At 42.4% G+C, this 16,835-nt stretch overlaps 1 protein-coding gene across 1 annotated transcript in view; it reads left to right on the top strand.

The window, feature by feature from the left end:
* Window positions 1–12,345, top strand: part of slc24a3 (solute carrier family 24 member 3) — an 85,574-nt gene extending 73,229 nt beyond the window's left edge. Inside the window, exons 12-17 of the mRNA XM_084075890.1 lie at window positions 2,808–3,048; window positions 3,605–3,771; window positions 4,832–4,946; window positions 6,442–6,554; window positions 6,998–7,063; window positions 7,477–12,345. Coding sequence (XP_083932016.1) covers window positions 2,808–3,048; window positions 3,605–3,771; window positions 4,832–4,946; window positions 6,442–6,554; window positions 6,998–7,063; window positions 7,477–7,623 — 849 coding nt within the window. The 3' untranslated portion in view covers window positions 7,624–12,345. The remainder of the gene's footprint in view (window positions 1–2,807; window positions 3,049–3,604; window positions 3,772–4,831; window positions 4,947–6,441; window positions 6,555–6,997; window positions 7,064–7,476) is intronic.
* The last annotated feature ends 4,490 nt before the right edge of the window (window positions 12,346–16,835 follow it).

The following is a 16,835-nucleotide window of genomic DNA, read 5'->3' on the forward strand; positions in this document are numbered from 1 at the left end:
GGGTGCGCGGACACAGCAGCCTATTGCTGGACATACGGTTGAGCAGCAGCTCGGCAAGCTCAGGCGTCAAACACGACAGACTGCTGATGTACTGCATACTGGGATCATGGGTCATGAGATGGGCAGTGGCCTGGGTGGCGAGGACACACAGGGATGGGACGCTGGGCATTCTGGAGGGTTTCCTGGGGTGTCCTCTGGCGGTCTGAGGGTCTTCCTGGTATCCTGCTCTGTTAAGACGCTCAACCGCAGCGAGACGTTTAGCTGCCCGACCACCATTATCATCCGGCTCGGCAGAGTCCTCCGTTGGTGCCTCCCGGAGCCGGTTCCCTTCCCTTGGCCAGCGATGTCTTCCTCCTTGAACCATGTTCCCTGGGAAGAAGGGGAGCCTATGCATATTGTTGAGCATGTGAGGAGGGTATCCATCTGCCTCAAGCTCCTCATCATCTTCATCTGAGTTGTCAGCCTCCTGTGGCTCCACCATTTCCTCATCCTGCTCATCCATGCTGGTATCCTCCTCTGCATCTGCCTCTGCCGCCATAATCTCCCTCGGCTGCTCATCCATGCTGGTATCCTCCTCTGCATTTGCCTCTACTGCCTCTATAATGTCCCTCGGCTCCTCATCCTGCTCATCCATGCTGGCAGCCTCCTCTGCATCTCCGGGAACTAGCTTCTGACCCCACCCCCAGGAGTGAGACTGCACATCCACTGCACCCTGAACAGCGAACTGTGATAGCCGTCCCCGCCCCTCAAAGTGAGACTGCACTTCCACCCCACCCTGAACGGGGAAGTGTGGTTGGGGTTGAGGAACAGTTGTCTGTTCCTGCTGTCCAGGTGAGAGTTGTATCACTGGCATGGGTGAGTCCTGGGGTGTTTCTGGAGGGGTGGTCTGGATGCAGAGGGAAGCGCTGGGCGTGAGGCCAAGGGAGCGCAGAGAACAAACCAGATCTGCGTCCCCGAAGCGCTTCCGTGGGAAACCCTGCAGAAGAGAGAAGGCTGGTAGGGAAGGGTACCGCCCGGAGATGTGCTCCACCACGTTCTGCAGACAGGCATCAGCTGGGAAATGCACAGACAGGTTCTCTCCAGAGGGCAGCCGAATCATGAGTATACAGTTGTTATCCTCATTCATCTGAATCTCTGTCCCCAGCCTCTGGCGTTGGTCATTGGAAGAAGTCTCATTGGTTCCACTAGTTTGGGTCTTCTTCAGGCTCTTCCGGTCATCCGCAATTCGCTTCAGCACCAAGTCGTGCTGCTGTTGCTTCTGTCTTTTCTCTGCCTTGGCCTCTTGAGCCATACATTGTATTTGCTGCTTGTGAAAGTCGCTCATGTCCTGTTTGATACGGGACTCTACAGGTGGTGGGTCTACAGATGTGGTGGACAGCTGGGGCAATGTCAGGGCCAAGGATGGGCATGTGCTATTGTCAGAAGACCCTGCATGTGACTCGGAAGTGCTTGAGTATGTGGCCTCGTTGGGAAGGTTGAACGCAGCAAGTGCTGTCGCAGGTGGCTGAGAGGGATGCGGCACCAATCTGAGCCGTGGGTTCTTTTCTTGAACGAGCCACTCTGCTGCTTCTCGAACAGAAAACTTTCCTGCCTGAACGGCAGCTGTGATCTGCTGCTCAGTGAAGCCCATCTCATTCAGGGTGGAGAAGAGATCCCCAATAGTCCCGCCAGAATCCCCTGCTTGTGACTCAGAAGTGCTTGAGTATGTGGCGTCTTTGGTAAGGTTACACGCAGAAAGTGCTGTCGTAGTTGGCTGAGAGGGCTGCGGCACTTGAACAAGCCACTCTGCTGCTTCTCGAATAGAAGACTTTCCTGCCTTAACAGCAGCCTTGATCTGTTGCTCAGTGAAGCCCATCTCATTCAGGGTGGAGAAGAACTCTCCGGTAGCCTGTGAAACACCAGAATCCATGCCACTCAGCTATTTTATAGCAAACCACGCTAAAGTCCTCTTTATTTGTTAGTATTGTAGCTTGTAACTTATTTCTGTCCTCCCTCGTCCAAGTTCACTTAAAGGCATTGACACACCAGATATATTGTAGGGTGGTCTGATGTCACACAATACAAACCGCTGCCGTTCATGCCAAGCAACACCGATTTGCGCAGGCACCCTTGCAGTTCGCCATGTGACTCTTAAAGTAATAGGACTCTTTGATAGAGGTTTGGGTTGAGTAGTTACCTTGCACTCGTCCGATTGGCAAGATATATCACTCCGTTGCACAGTTGGTTAGAAATTCATAATCCAAAAATAGCGTCTCATTGACTTCCATTGTGCAATGAAACATACTTGTTTATGTGCTCTTTTAGCACATAAACAAACACAAACAAAGCTGAGCTGTTATATATTGCCAGAATCAGCTTTGTTTTCATTCTTTTCTGTGCTAAAAGAGTGACTTTGAGAGCTGTTTCATCGTACAGTGGAAGTTAATAAGATGCTATTTTTGGATTATTTATTTGTAAGCAACTGTGCAACGAAGTGATATTTATTATTGGGCGAGTGACATCATGACAAGGTAAGTACACAACCCAAACCTCTACCGAAGTGTCCTATTGCTTTAATACTGTGTTCTGATATACTGTATATTATACGCACACACACACACACACACACACACACACACACACACACACACACACACACACACACACACACACACACACACACACACACACACACACACACACACACACACACACATAAGCAGAACCACAAAAGAGAAAGCTGAATAAATGGATACATGCTTTAAAACTCCATCGACGAATAACCTTTGGCAATGATGTGCGTGTGTGCGTTTGTGTCCATCCTCCAGAGACAGCGTCTCATCAACACGCGGGCCTTCACCAACGGAGACTCAGATGCCCCTGGGAAGGGGGTAAGTAGGCGAGGCCAAGAGAATGGGCTGGCCGGGCTCGAGAGGGGGGTCAATGGTCGACACGATGACCGTGAAGCTGGCAACGAGACAGAAAACGAAGACAACGAAAACAATGAAAATGATGAAGAGGAGGAGGAGGAAGATGACGAGGGACCCTTTGTGCCATTCCAGTGCCCAGGTAGATGATTAAGATGGATCATCAACACTTGTATTTGTTGTGTAGTAGTGATGTGAGTGAGTATGTTGATTCCATTTGCACACATGAACAAACAAATTGAATAAATTACAGCAGCGACAATAAGAATATGCATCTACGGTAAATTAATCATAAATTGGCCAAATGTTAGTGTACATACGTCTATGTCTACTGTATATACGTACAGTATGTACATACTTACATGGTGTGGTTGTGGCTCAGGAGATACTTGGGAATCCGAAGGTTCCTGGTTCAATCCTGGCTTAGTGTCGAAGTGTCCTTGCACGGTCCTCTGCCATCGGTGGATGAGTGAATGTAATGCACATTGAAAATTGGAAAGCGTATTGGATCAAGATGCTATATAAATTCACTGTTTACATGCATGCCCTGTTCTACACAGTGTGGCTGTAAAAAACTCACAATTCTTAATTGTATTCCATGATGCGGGATTCCATTACCTACCCTTGTCCACACATTATCTCCCACTGTCTTCATGTCTACCTGCTGTAGGTTTCTCACGGTTTGTTTCTCATTACAGCGGGGGTGTGTAACAAGTTGAAGTGGCTCCTAGCGTGGCCTCTGTGTCTACTGCTGTACTACACCGTGCCTAACTGTAACAAACCACGCTGGGAGGAATGGTTCATGCTCTCCTTTGTGGCGTCCACTCTCTGGATTGCTGCATTCTCCTACGTCATGGTGTGGATGGTAAGACGACAGAGGATGGATGGACAGAGAACAGAACGACCAAGAGACAAACAGATACATAACGCCACTCTGCTGTCCTCAACAGATTTGCATTGCATTTATCTTACACCGTTATCATACAGCATAAGTAAATAATAGCACAAATTGTCCTCCTGGTGGCGCTATAACAGGACAATGTGAAAAGGGTGGCATTGCTTCCCCGACCTAGTGGGAATGTGCGTGCAAAGTTTCATGCTGATCAGTCCAGTTATAGGCCAAAACGTAAATTGGCCTGAAAAATGGTTAATGTGGTCAAACATTATTTTTTCATCATCAAGTCACTGATAAACACAGCAACACCAGATGGCAGCTTTTCTATTAGATCATTTTAGTAAGATGGACTATTTAGTTATTTTGTACATAAATAAGAATGGTATAGAGCTGATCTAATACAGAAAATGTGCATATTGACAACAAATTGGCATGGTCTAGCTCAAGCTAAATATTTTATAAATCTCTACTGCACCAAGCCTACAAATACATTTTTCTACATTTCATCTTCTCAACTTTGCAAACTTTGTCTAGATCAATATTTTCAATATTCAATATTTCTTCTCTCTTGATAATAATGTACAGGGTAAACTGTTGCGCCCTGTTCAGGGTTGACTGCAGGTGCTGTGGTCTCAAAAACATAAAGGAAAACTGGCATAACATTCCATAAACTTTTAAGGAAGACTCCTTACAGAGACTATGAAAATAGTTTTTATTTTATTGAAGTGAAGGTGCAAAAAAAGTAGCAAACGTTTCGGTCATAGGACCTTCGTCAGTGCTAGATATAGCACTGATAAGGAAATCAAGCAGTGAAAACTCTCCTCGCTCATATTTGAGGCTTAAAGAGCATTCAGCCTGCACACTGCGGTTATGCAGTAACCGCAGTGTGTAATCTGTAATACATTTTAAAGTGTGAATTTAGCAATGGAAATAATCAGTAACCCATGTATCTATGCAAATCTATGCACACCTCTATTGTAGGTTGCATTGTTTAATTCTGCATTTGTTTTAACATCCTTCTCTCCGACAGGTGACAGTGATTGGCTTTACTCTTGGAATCCCTGATGTCATCATGGGGATCACCTTCCTGGCTGCAGGAACCAGCGTTCCTGACTGCATGGCTAGTCTCATAGTGGCTAGACAAGGTGAGAACACATTCACATACTGTATGCTGCATACATTGTGTATACACATGCACATTCACAGACACACATACAGTATGTGCACGCACGCGCAATTACACACACACACACACACACACACACACACACACACACACACACACACACACACACACACACACACACACACACACACACACACACATGCACTGAACAAGAGACTATAAAGCAGCATCCTATCAACCAAACCAATCAATGGGAATCAAAGGGAAGCCACTTTCAAAAGAAAGAAAGGGAACAAACACCAAAGGAGATGGATAGAGGGAGGGGGCGTGTCATCTCTTTCTCTGCCCTTCTCTCTCTGTCTGTGGTACGATGAGGAGGAAGAAAAGGTGACAGGAAAGGGAAGACAGCTCCACATGGTGTCTACCACCACCCTTTCATCTGGGTTTATTTATGTTCCCTTCATCCAATATTTAGCGGCCCATGTCTTTCGCTCTTTCTCTCCGCCTGTCTGTCTGTCTGTCTGTCTGTCTGTCTGTCGGTCTGTCTGTCTGTCTGTCTGTCTGTCTGTCTGTCTGTCTGTCTGTCTGTCTGTCTGTCTGTCTGTCTGTCTAAGGGGTGTACTTAGAAGACACACTCACCACCAAAGGTGTGTCGACCTGGTTGTTGTTAGTTTTTCTTTTCTCAAATATATTTATTGAGTTTTACATTTTTTACACACACTCAACGACAAACACAACAAATGGTCTTCACAAATGACATGGACAAATAACAGAGATAGACAGAGATATTCTGTGTGCATATCTGTACATTATGTAGACATAATATAAGGGTAAATGATAAAGAAAAGTCAATGCATATTATTATTATTATTATAGCTCGGGTGACAGAAAAAGGGGGATGTAGCTACCATATTGCAATAAACAAGGCACATAAGTTGTGATCCACAATTAGTCAAGAAAAACACTTGAAAGTGTTGAAGCCACTGTGTTATTAAAAAAACGAAGGTATGGAGCCCATATCTTCATGAACTCGTCCATTGGAAGTACGTTTTGGAGTAAGTATTCAAGAGTAAAACACTCCAAAACCATCCTATGCCAACTAGTTTTAGTGGGAGGTTTGTCGTGTATCCAAGTAATAAAGATAAGCTTTCTAGCAGCATATGCAGGGTGTCTGTCATACTGCCAACCGGTGCTAGCAACACAGGTTGCATCTTGAATCGGATGACCCAGAAGCAAAGAGAGAGGGTTCATATGCAAAATCACACCCAATATGTCTTGCATACCTTGCAAAATATCCATCCAATATGTGTATTTTAGGACAAGACCAGGCACAATGAGTGTAGGTCCCTACTGAGATTTTACATTTTTGGCACAGAGGTGATAGCTGTGGGTTCATTTTATTACATTTATTACACTCTCTCTCTCTCTCTCTCTCTCTCTCTCTCTCTCTCTCTCTCTCTCTCTCTCTCTCTCTCTCTCTCTCTCTCTCTCTCTCTCTCTCTCTCTCTCTCTAGGAATGGGGGACATGGCTGTATCTAACTCCATAGGCAGTAATGTGTTTGACATATTGGTGGGTCTTGGCTTGCCTTGGACTATTAATACCTTGGCCATCAACTACGGCTCCTATGTAAGTACCACACCCTTCACTTCCTGTTCAGAGGTCAGTCCCATTAGCAGCATTATCATATGCAGTCAACATCAGCAGTGACAAATGTCTTAGTGCAGAGTCTGCATATGTATAACTGGGAATGCGTTCTCTTTACTTCTCTATCACCGCCACAATCTTCCTGTAATAAACCTGAATTCATTTGAGACATTTCCAAGCTAAGTAAGTAAATAGTAAGTAGGTCGGAGTGGCTTAATGTCGGCGTTTCACGGTGGGACGCGTTGTGAGCTTGTACTGTAGATTGGAAATGTTTGGAAAACGTTTGGAAATGATCTAGATTTCAATACAGCAATCCATTGACATTAAAAAGAAAATGTACTTTATAATTTTGACTTTTGAATACTTGAGTATTTACTTGAGTATATACTTTTTCCACCACTGGTTACTGTGTGTTGTCTTCCCAGGTCAAGCTGAACAGTAAAGGGCTGATCTTCTCTGTGGGTCTCCTACTGGCGTCTGTCTTTATAACAGTGAGTATTAAGTAGCTTATAGTCACAGGCCATGATTTCAAGAGCCAAGCCGGTGTCACACAACATCATGTCTATTCACAACTTGGGCCACATATCATGCGTAAACGCAAACCATTTTATGGATATTTTGCATTTTAAACTGGTGGGTCTTCGAAATGAAGAAGCTTGAGAATCACTGCTTTAAGCTTTTTGTTTCACATTTTTTTCACAGTTGTAATCATGTCTCTCTCACCTGTCTGTCTGTCTGTGTGTGTGTGTGTGTGTGTGTGTGTGTGTGTGTGTGTGTGTGTGTGTGTGTGTGTGTGTGTGTGTGTGTGTGTGTGTGTGTGTGTGTGTGTGTGTGTGTGTGTGTGTGTGTGTGTGTGTGTGTGTGTGTGTGTGTGTGTGTGTGTGTGCGTGCGTGTGTGTACCAGGTGACAGGAGTCCATTTGAACAAGTGGACGTTGGACAGCCGTCTGGGTGTTATGTGTCTCCTGCTCTATGCTGTCTTTGTGTCTTTCTCCTGTCTCATTGAGTACAACATTTTCACCTTTGTCAACCTGCCCACCTGCCGAGACTGAACCACACACACGCAAACGCACGGCCGCGCGCGCACGCACACACACACACACACACACACACACACACACACACACACGCACACACACACACACACACACAACTACTGATTTAACACAATCACCTTATGTTTTGGTTCTATTAAGCACCTACACACAGGCCTTCATCAGGGTGACTTTAGTCTCTTGTCCAGAAGGTTAGAGAGACTTAATTTTTTTTTTTTTTTTGCATCTTAGCCCTTTCTCCTCAATTTAGTTGTTTGCCAGTTAATTCCTCCCCACTCACATGTGTGTGTTGTCACTGCTGTATCCTACTGACTCACCTGGCAGTGAGGAGCCCACCGGGAGGACGTAGAGCCTCCGTCCTACTCCTCCCGCCCATCACTCCCTGCTGACAGGTGCCGCCCCAGCCCGTAGGAGTACGTGCAGTGACAAATATCACCGTCGCCGCCCGGCTTCCCCCCCCCGAACACGGGCCAATTGTGTTCATATAGACGGTCGACAAAGCTGGATGCACCACGGTGGATTCGAACCCCTAGATTCCACAGAGGTGGGCAGTACTTTACCACTGCGCCACCCCAGCGCTTCTGAAGGTTAGAGAGACTTTTTGTCTTCTCATCTGATATCTACAGCCCCTCTTTATGCTCACTTCAATACAGAGCCAGTCTAGTATATACACAGTACACAGTGTGAATTAAAAAAATTGACAGTACTGGTCAATTGTTATGTTTCCGTATGGTGGATACCACCAAATGTCACAAGCCCTCATTCTGGACAGGACTCGGGACACCCCAAAAAAGAGACTACTGCCTGCTGCTGTTTTTGAGGGATTTTATTTTGAAAAGCCCTATATTATGTCAGTTCAAAGATACCAGGGTTTGATGTTTTCTAGCTGCTAACCAGCTGAGAGAAATGCTGGTATTAAAGGTTGGGAATATTGTTAATAATAATAATAATGTAAGCAATGATATTTAGTGTTGATTGACGTTATCTGTATTGTACATGGGTGGTAATAATGCACTGAACTTTTTATGTTTGCTAAACATGACTTAAACCATGAACGGAATTCTTTTGACAAAGAACTGTATCAATGATGACTTTTCTAATATACCTACACTATAATGCTAAAATACTTTAATTAGCTGTCCATTGTATTTTAGTTAAACACAGTGGGGGCAGCATATCTTCAGGTGGTCTTGTGTTGCTCAAGGGCTTAAGCAAGGCACTGACACTGCCAGGGTTAGAGATTCCCACGTTCCCAACAAAGCCCAAAGCACTAACACTGCCGTGGTTAATGGTTCCATTCCTGTGTAAATCAATGGACAGAACAAGGTACTTGCACTGCCAGGGTTTGGGAATTTGATTCCCATTGCCATCACACATGCTTTACACTGCACTTACTAAAATCAAGTCATGATAAGTCATATACTGCAAGTTATAACTCTGATATTGCATTATTGACAGTTATGTGCAATGCTTGGTTTACAGGTACAGGTATGGTTCTTTGTCTGAAGATTTTGGGTTATCTGGCCAAGTTATGGGTTCAAGTAATTTGACCAACACAACAGCCCACCCCACCAGAAACATACACACACATACTCAGAAACAGGGCATTAACCTGTCACTTTTTTCTAAATGTATACCATTAGCATCAAGCAGTAGCTACTTGCATTTTGTATTGAACAAAATTAGCTTTAATAGAGGTAATTATTTTTTTCCTGTAAATAGTATGATACTCATGTAAATAGACCTGGATATTTATTATTTATTTTTCACGACATGCACATTTCTGTGCATGTCGTGGACATATCTCCACTACTTACATATCAGGTGGGGCAGAATTTGTTATGTTTCATTTTATTATTTTTATTTTGGTTCCCCTCCACAATTTATTGATTTTGATTGGATCTTAATGTTACGGAGGGGCTGTTTTAAACCCCTGTTAGGTGAGTTTGTCAAGCCTGACTCCTCTATTTGTGACACCCTGGCTTGCCCCAATCTGAGAGAGGGGGTGCTGGGCAGGCTGCTGTATGTTCCCAGTATGGCTGATGTGGTACCATGCATTCCAGCATCAACATTTGACATGGGCATTTTGAGGCATTTATGATGTCATGATCTATATTGAAGTATTACTTTTCTACAACAGAAACAAATGTTGATGTTTTTTTTGTCTATGGCTCATTATTAACAACAACAATGTGTTTTTAGACTACAGTATTATCATCGTACGCCACACCAAAATGAGCACTTTGCTCCAATGGTACTTTGTGCCAGTGTGGAATTTGTGGAATTGTATGTAGCTGAGAATCACCTTATGAGGTTGTAGTTTCTACACTTTTGTATATAAAAAATGAGTTTCTTCTGAAATTATTTGTCCTAATTGGTTAGCCTATAGGTTAGGTTATGGAAGATTATAAGTCATGTTAAATACTTTGAGTGCAAATTGAACTGCTGAGTTTATACTATATTGCTTCGTTTGTTTTTACTGATTGTTCAGCTCTCCTAAAAATGTGTGCTGATTATAAGGTACCGTCCTTGTAAGATGAAGCAGGTTTGTTGGGGGAAACAATGTCTGAGTTCTATCTTCTTTTTGTTTTTGTGCTCTGATGTGTTGGGCACAGAAAAAGACTCACTGGATCATTGAGATCTCACAGTGTATGCTGCCACCTAGGGACCATTCTGACAACCAACACAGTACAACTTGACTGCTGCTTTTTGTTATTTCTCTGTTCAATCACAGCGACAAAAATGACAGCATTAGATGACTAGCTAATGCGAGCTACTTCCTCTCTGATGCATGGAATTCCAACATCCTGTCCTTGTGGGGAAGAGAAAACATGAAACGAGGCTTTTGGCCAGCAGTGGAACTGCCAGTGGTTCAGTTGATAACTATCCACCAAGAGACTTTTATACCCCAACTAAAATATATATTTTAGGTTTGGGGTTTCAACTTTATTTTTAATTGAGAAGTTTAATGTATTTTGTAATGCATAATGTTTAGATTTGTCCAAATATGGTAGGTTTGTGGTGCATAAATGTTCCTATTAGTTTGGTGTGTGTAAAATGTTGGTGCGCCTGAAAAAGACTATTACACCTTTTGTAGTGGAGGCTGGTCAGCAATCCAAGCACCTTGCACCTCAATCACACAACCCCTGAACTGTCAAAATGATCAGATGAGTGGTCTTGCAACTGCAAAATACTTGTTCATAAACATCTGTCAAAAAACTGATGATTTCCTGACAGCAGCCATAACATGTCAGTTTATATTATGGGGAAATGAAAATGAACCATTTTCTTTCTCTGAGGGAAACGTTTTGCTTTTGTTTCCTGTTCATTGTTAATTTATTGGCCAGCAGTTAAAGCTGTCAACTGAAGTTGCTACAATAAGATATATTTGTCTTTAGAATGTACAAAGTATTACTTTTTTCTTTTTATTCTTTTCCAAACATGTTGACTGTAATGATCTATGTATTTATTTATAACCGGTAGAGTATGACTCTGCGATATTACCGGAAAACAGGGTTTAAAGTGTTTGAATAATATGTAATGCAATAACTAAGCTTCTAAATGTAAGTATGTTGCTATAATTATCAAAGGCATACATGATACAAGTTAAAAATTGAGTTATTATATTGAGTATATACTATATTGAGCTTCATATTGACATTATTTATAGCAGACTTTACAAAAGCAGGACTGTTACCAACATATATCAAGTCTCATCTCTTTTTCTTTTTCATGCTTAATCCTGTAAGCATCAGGGGAATTGAAAAAGGGTAAACAATGAGGGTCCAGACATGCCACCTTGACATTGTGGAAACTAATTCCGTTGTTTCTCTGTACCAGATTCTTGATGCTTGTCATACTGTGGCAAAAAAAGGCTAATGCAATGAAATTTAACTGTGAGCTGGTAAAAAGAAAAACAAAAAATAGCGTTATTACTATAATTGATAACTCAGACCAGCATGGACCACTTGCCAGAGCTATCATCAGTGTCTGTATGACAGTGTATTCTGGGAGATTCCTGTGTTGTTTACCTAATCATCAAGAGAACAGATAAGTGATTTGACTTGATTCATTCCGTGCTGCTATTCAACACATGTAGCCCTTGACCTTGGAGCTAAATTTCAGAAAATATGCTTTTGAAACGGACCAAATTACCACTAAGACGCTCACATTTTCCAGTGAGTCATCGTGAGAACATATTTAGATAATTTGTGATATTCACATGGGTGATATATTGCTGATGTACACATGTACATACATAGGTGTAAATGTATTTCTATATTTTTGTCTCAATCTGTATATCTGTTGAATATATTTTCATAGATCCTAGGTCCCCCTTGTACGCCCCTTTTGTTTCTTTGTGTTTAAGAATTCCAAAGCTGTTTCCCTCTCCCCCGTCCTTTGTTTACTCGCATGAAAATATTTTAATATAATAAATTATTTATGGTGACTAACGTACTTTGAGATTAGATTATAATGATGTTAAAGGGGGGCAGTGGATTTGATTAAACTGGATTTCCTGGATGACTGCATGCTGTGGCTGGTAATAGGCTACACGTCATGGAGAGGGAAGACATTTGCAGAAGATGGCTGTTTGTATACGTCTCTGAACTGTAGCTTTTCCTACAGGAAAGGAGCGGAGTGCTTTGTGTTTCGATGTCTCGGATGTAATTTTAGAAATTTTGCTACCTGAGCATTAATAAAGTTGTCTTTGCTTAAGGTAATGCATTCCTTGTGTTGATTTATTACACAACAACCCTCACTTTCACTTCTCAGCACCGTAGGGGGCACCACAAATGTCACAAGCTTTCTCGGGTCCTGACTGCTGCAGCTTATAACTTATGATTTACACAGTCCTGGGTATAGGCCACCCGGCCTGGCAGAGAGAGGGGGAGCACCCCTTTCTAATTCAAGTGCTAGCGCAATGTGCTAGTAAAGGCACATTGCACTCAAATGGTATGGTAGGTTAATGTATTTAAATGATGGATCTGCACTCTGGTAGCACTATTTGCAATTCAATAGATACAATGTATGTGCATGAGTTGAACACAAGATATTAAACAAACCTTCCATAGTAGACTTTACCTCTCTTTAGACAGAGTTATAAGAGATACATCTGGGACTTAGTCTAATGACTAAATTTAACTAAATTTTAACCAATCTGTATGTTAGAGTACATCAATACAATATTTAGCGTCTCTGCAGTGGTTAGAGGTAGTATGAGACAATGGTCGACAATGTCATTAATGTTATTTGAAGAAGACAACAAGAAAACAAAGATTGTATCTTTAAAATAATGAAAAACACTGAGGCAGTTTAGTGTGAGTGTGTGTGTGTGTGTGTGTGTGTGTGTGTGTGTGTGTGTGTGTGTGTGCACAGCTCTCTCATCCTCTGTTGTGTCTCTTAATGTGACTGGTCTCAGTCCTCACCTCACCAGTCCTCAGAATCATGCATCACAGTGCAGTTTATTGGGTGCTGACATGCCGACTAAGCCTACATTCTTTTTTTAAGCTGTGTAAGTGTGCCTGTTGCATGGGTGCCAACTTCATTTCTATTGCTTAGCCTTTTATGCTTCATGCATATCAAGTGTGGATGTTTGTGGTTCCAACTGTGAACCATGAAGGCATCTTGTCATGCTTTTTGCAAAAGGCCAATAAAGGTACATTATGATTATAGGCAAACTCTCAATACAGTATATGCTGAGACTATACGCTAAATGCTGGGTGTGACCATGTCACTAGTAACTGAAAATGTATTAGGCCTACTTTATCTCTGACAGGGGTGCACTGCACTGTTTGTCTTTGATTAGGCTACTGATTGGATGTGCAAACTGTAAGACTTTTTTGTCGCATTTTGTATGCTTTACTTCTTATCTGTGTAGGGAAACAAGAAACAAGGGCAGATAGGAGAGACATGCGAGACAAGACAGGAGTTGGATTCACACTCCTCACACTCACTAGTAGCATTATGGTCTGTGCACACCAGTTTTTGGTGAATTAGTCATTACAGTATTATGGCATTTGAATTGTTACTATTTTTGTAATTGCTACAGTATCAACAACATTTGTAAACTTGCAATATTTCTGGAGAGCAGGAAGCTTAAAGTTGTAACCCGGCTGATGCATATCTCAGTAGGTGTTAAAATTCTAAACTAGTGCAGATATAGCCACATTTGCAGAAGTGCAAAATTAAGGCCAACATAAACCTGACTGAAAGCATGGTTGGCAACCACTTTTTCAGTAATAGTCTACATATACTATACTGCAAGTTTCTTTTTCTTTTTTCAAAACGGACAGGAGATATTAGAAATGTATACTGCCCTGGTAACTTTTTCAATAGTGAAATGATAAATGAAGTGTGTTTGTAAGTACAGTTGATAAATAATCCTACCAATTAACTTGCAAACATTCTAGTGAATTTAGAATATGCATTATTGATGAATGAGAGCCCCGGTCTGTTTGGTTAAGATGGTTCCAGTATTTTACACACTTCAGTCGTCATCATCATCAACATGTATAACCTCTCCATCATAACCATTATCATCATCATCATCATCATCATTATCATTATCATCATCATCATCAGGTCTTAGGTATTTCTATACTGTATACCTTCTGGCTTCATCACGCGGTGCCAAGCCATCATCTGCACGGCCTCATTTCTGTCTCTCATAACATTTCTCTTCCACTCGCTTCCTCCAGCTCTCTCACTGCACATCATTGCAAACTTCTGCAATATTTCCGGAGAGCAAGAAGATCAAAGTTTTATCCCTGCTGTGCTGATGCATATCTCAGCAGGTGTGTAAAACCAGCACAGATATAGCCAGATTTGCAGAAGTGCAAAACAAAGTCAACCAGAATGAAAGCATGGTTTGGCGTAATGGCTGGTGTTGCCTCAATGTTGTCCCACTTCAGAAAATTTGGGAGTATACAGGTATCTTTCACAACGATCTCCACTACTGCCGGTGATACTCCAAGTCGCCTCACCTTAAAGCCCACCACATCATCCACACAAGGGAGAGACACGGTAACACCTGCTCCAACTCTCACAAGGCCTCCCCCCATCACAACTCCTGGAAGGCCCATGAGAGGATCCATTCTGGGGAGAAACCCTTTGTATGTCAGGAGTGTTGGATGAGTTTCAACACTTGCAGGATTGTTATGCAACCATGAGAAGGCCATAGCATGCCAGCAGTGAAAAAGAAAATACACAGATATGCAATTGAAATAATAACAATTTATCGATATATCACATTCCAGCACTATATACATAATGTATGGATAATCAATAATGGTTTACAATGTGATTTCCAAAATTAGGTTGTGTGTGTATGTGTGTGTGTGTGTGTGTGTGTGTGTGTGTGCGTGTGTGTGTGCGTGCGTGCGTGCGTGCGTGCGTGCGTGCGTGCGTGCGTGCGTGCGTGCGTGCGTGCGTGCGTGCGTGTGTGTGTGTGTTTGTGTGTGTGTGTGTGTGTGCATTTACACACATGAATGTGTGTAAATTCCATTACCTAGAAATCTCTCCACAAATGTGTTTGTAAAGGTGTCTAGTAAGACATTTAACATCGAAATGTGAAATGTGTCATGGGAACTCATGACAGCTGCTGAAAGTTAGGGAACCTTATCTGGGAATGTTTTTTTTCTGCCTTAAAAGCAGCACTGCCACTAAACTTTCCTCTTCTACCCCATATTTGAACCCGGTTTCCTGCGCAAGTGCTGACATTTTTACCATTGAGCTGATAGAGCAGGTCTGCTTGCTCTGGGGATAAATTGAATCTTGACCACCAGGTTTAAATCATTGGGGTGGATGAGGACCTTGCCCTACAGCAGTATGCCATCAGTAAGCTGAGTCGTCGTCGAACAGTTGCAGCAACAACTGTTCTTTATAAGATGCACACTCCCAGCTGTCCAGTGGATCTCAAAGCACTGCTACCCCAAGCTCACATCCCAGGTCGTATCACCCCAAGCCACGCCCTGACAATCCTCAAGTCAAACACCAAATACCTTGATAGGATCTTTCTCCACTCAAGCTATAACAACATGGAACAGCCTTCCCCCTGCGGTTGTTGCATGAATACTTATTAATTACATTAAGAAGTATTAATGCCTTTAAAAAGAGGCTGAACAAACACCTCCAGTCCTCAGTATGTGAGCCTGTATCTGCAAAAGCTTAATAAAAAAACTAAACAAAAAAAAGGGTCAATTTTACCATGTACAATATTGTAGAATTGTAAATCTCTGAAATGTACCCTATGTACTATACCGTACAGATTGGACAAAAAATACATTTTATTCATTTAAAAAAAGTTACATAGTGAGGCTTTAAGTAGCATGTGAGGGGTCAGGATTGTCATGACTCTGAATCAATTGAAAGCATTTGTTTTGCACCAAAACGAATCCTAAGTGGGAAAACGACCACTGCCACTTTTCCAACTTGTCGCAACCCCATTTCTAATATAAAAATAGATATTGCTAGGTGCATGTAACTTAAAAAATAGCTTTATTTGTTTATTTCAATGTCCCGAGTACTACGAGATAGGCTACTGCACAATGTCACATGCCTCAGGAGTCAAGGTTGTTTGGAGGGCCTGGTACCTCTGAAGGGTTCCTCCGGGGGAGTGGAGGAGTCTAGAAGGACTAGGGCAGTGGTTTTCAAACTTTTTCATGTCAAGGACCCCCAAATTGATATGTATTTGGCCGCTGGACCCCCATCTGTAAAGAGAAGATTTATGTAAAAAAAAAAAGATGTGTTAAGATTTTTCCAAAAATATTCAAAAATAGCAGATGCACAAGCTCGCAGCACGGCACGATAGGGCTGAATGTCGCCTATATAGGGCTGAATGTATATAGGGCTAAATGCAAAACTGCTCATCCACGCTGATGGTCTCTCTGAAATTGTGTCTGCTATCTTTATATTGCTGGCCCAACTCTCCTCCGCAAGAGGTCTTCAAATTGGCCCTTGCTTAGCAAAAAGTAAACAAAATGTACCTTGTGCAGACGGCTCTATTTATTTATTTCATTTTCAGATAAAAAAAAAAAGGCCCTCTGGGCAGCACCTTTTCTTCATGAAAGCTGGACAGTGTGAACAACACAAGTCATCATCATCATCATCATCATCACCACAAGGTATTTTCTGGCTTTGTGACTCAGTGCCTTTGCAGGCCAGGCCTGGGCCATCATCTCTGTTTGCATTATATATCTTCGTTTCTG

This window comes from Gymnoscopelus microlampas (genome assembly GCF_963454915.1).
Source record: "Gymnoscopelus microlampas genome assembly, chromosome: 13".
NCBI lineage: Eukaryota > Metazoa > Chordata > Actinopteri > Myctophiformes > Myctophidae > Gymnoscopelus > Gymnoscopelus microlampas.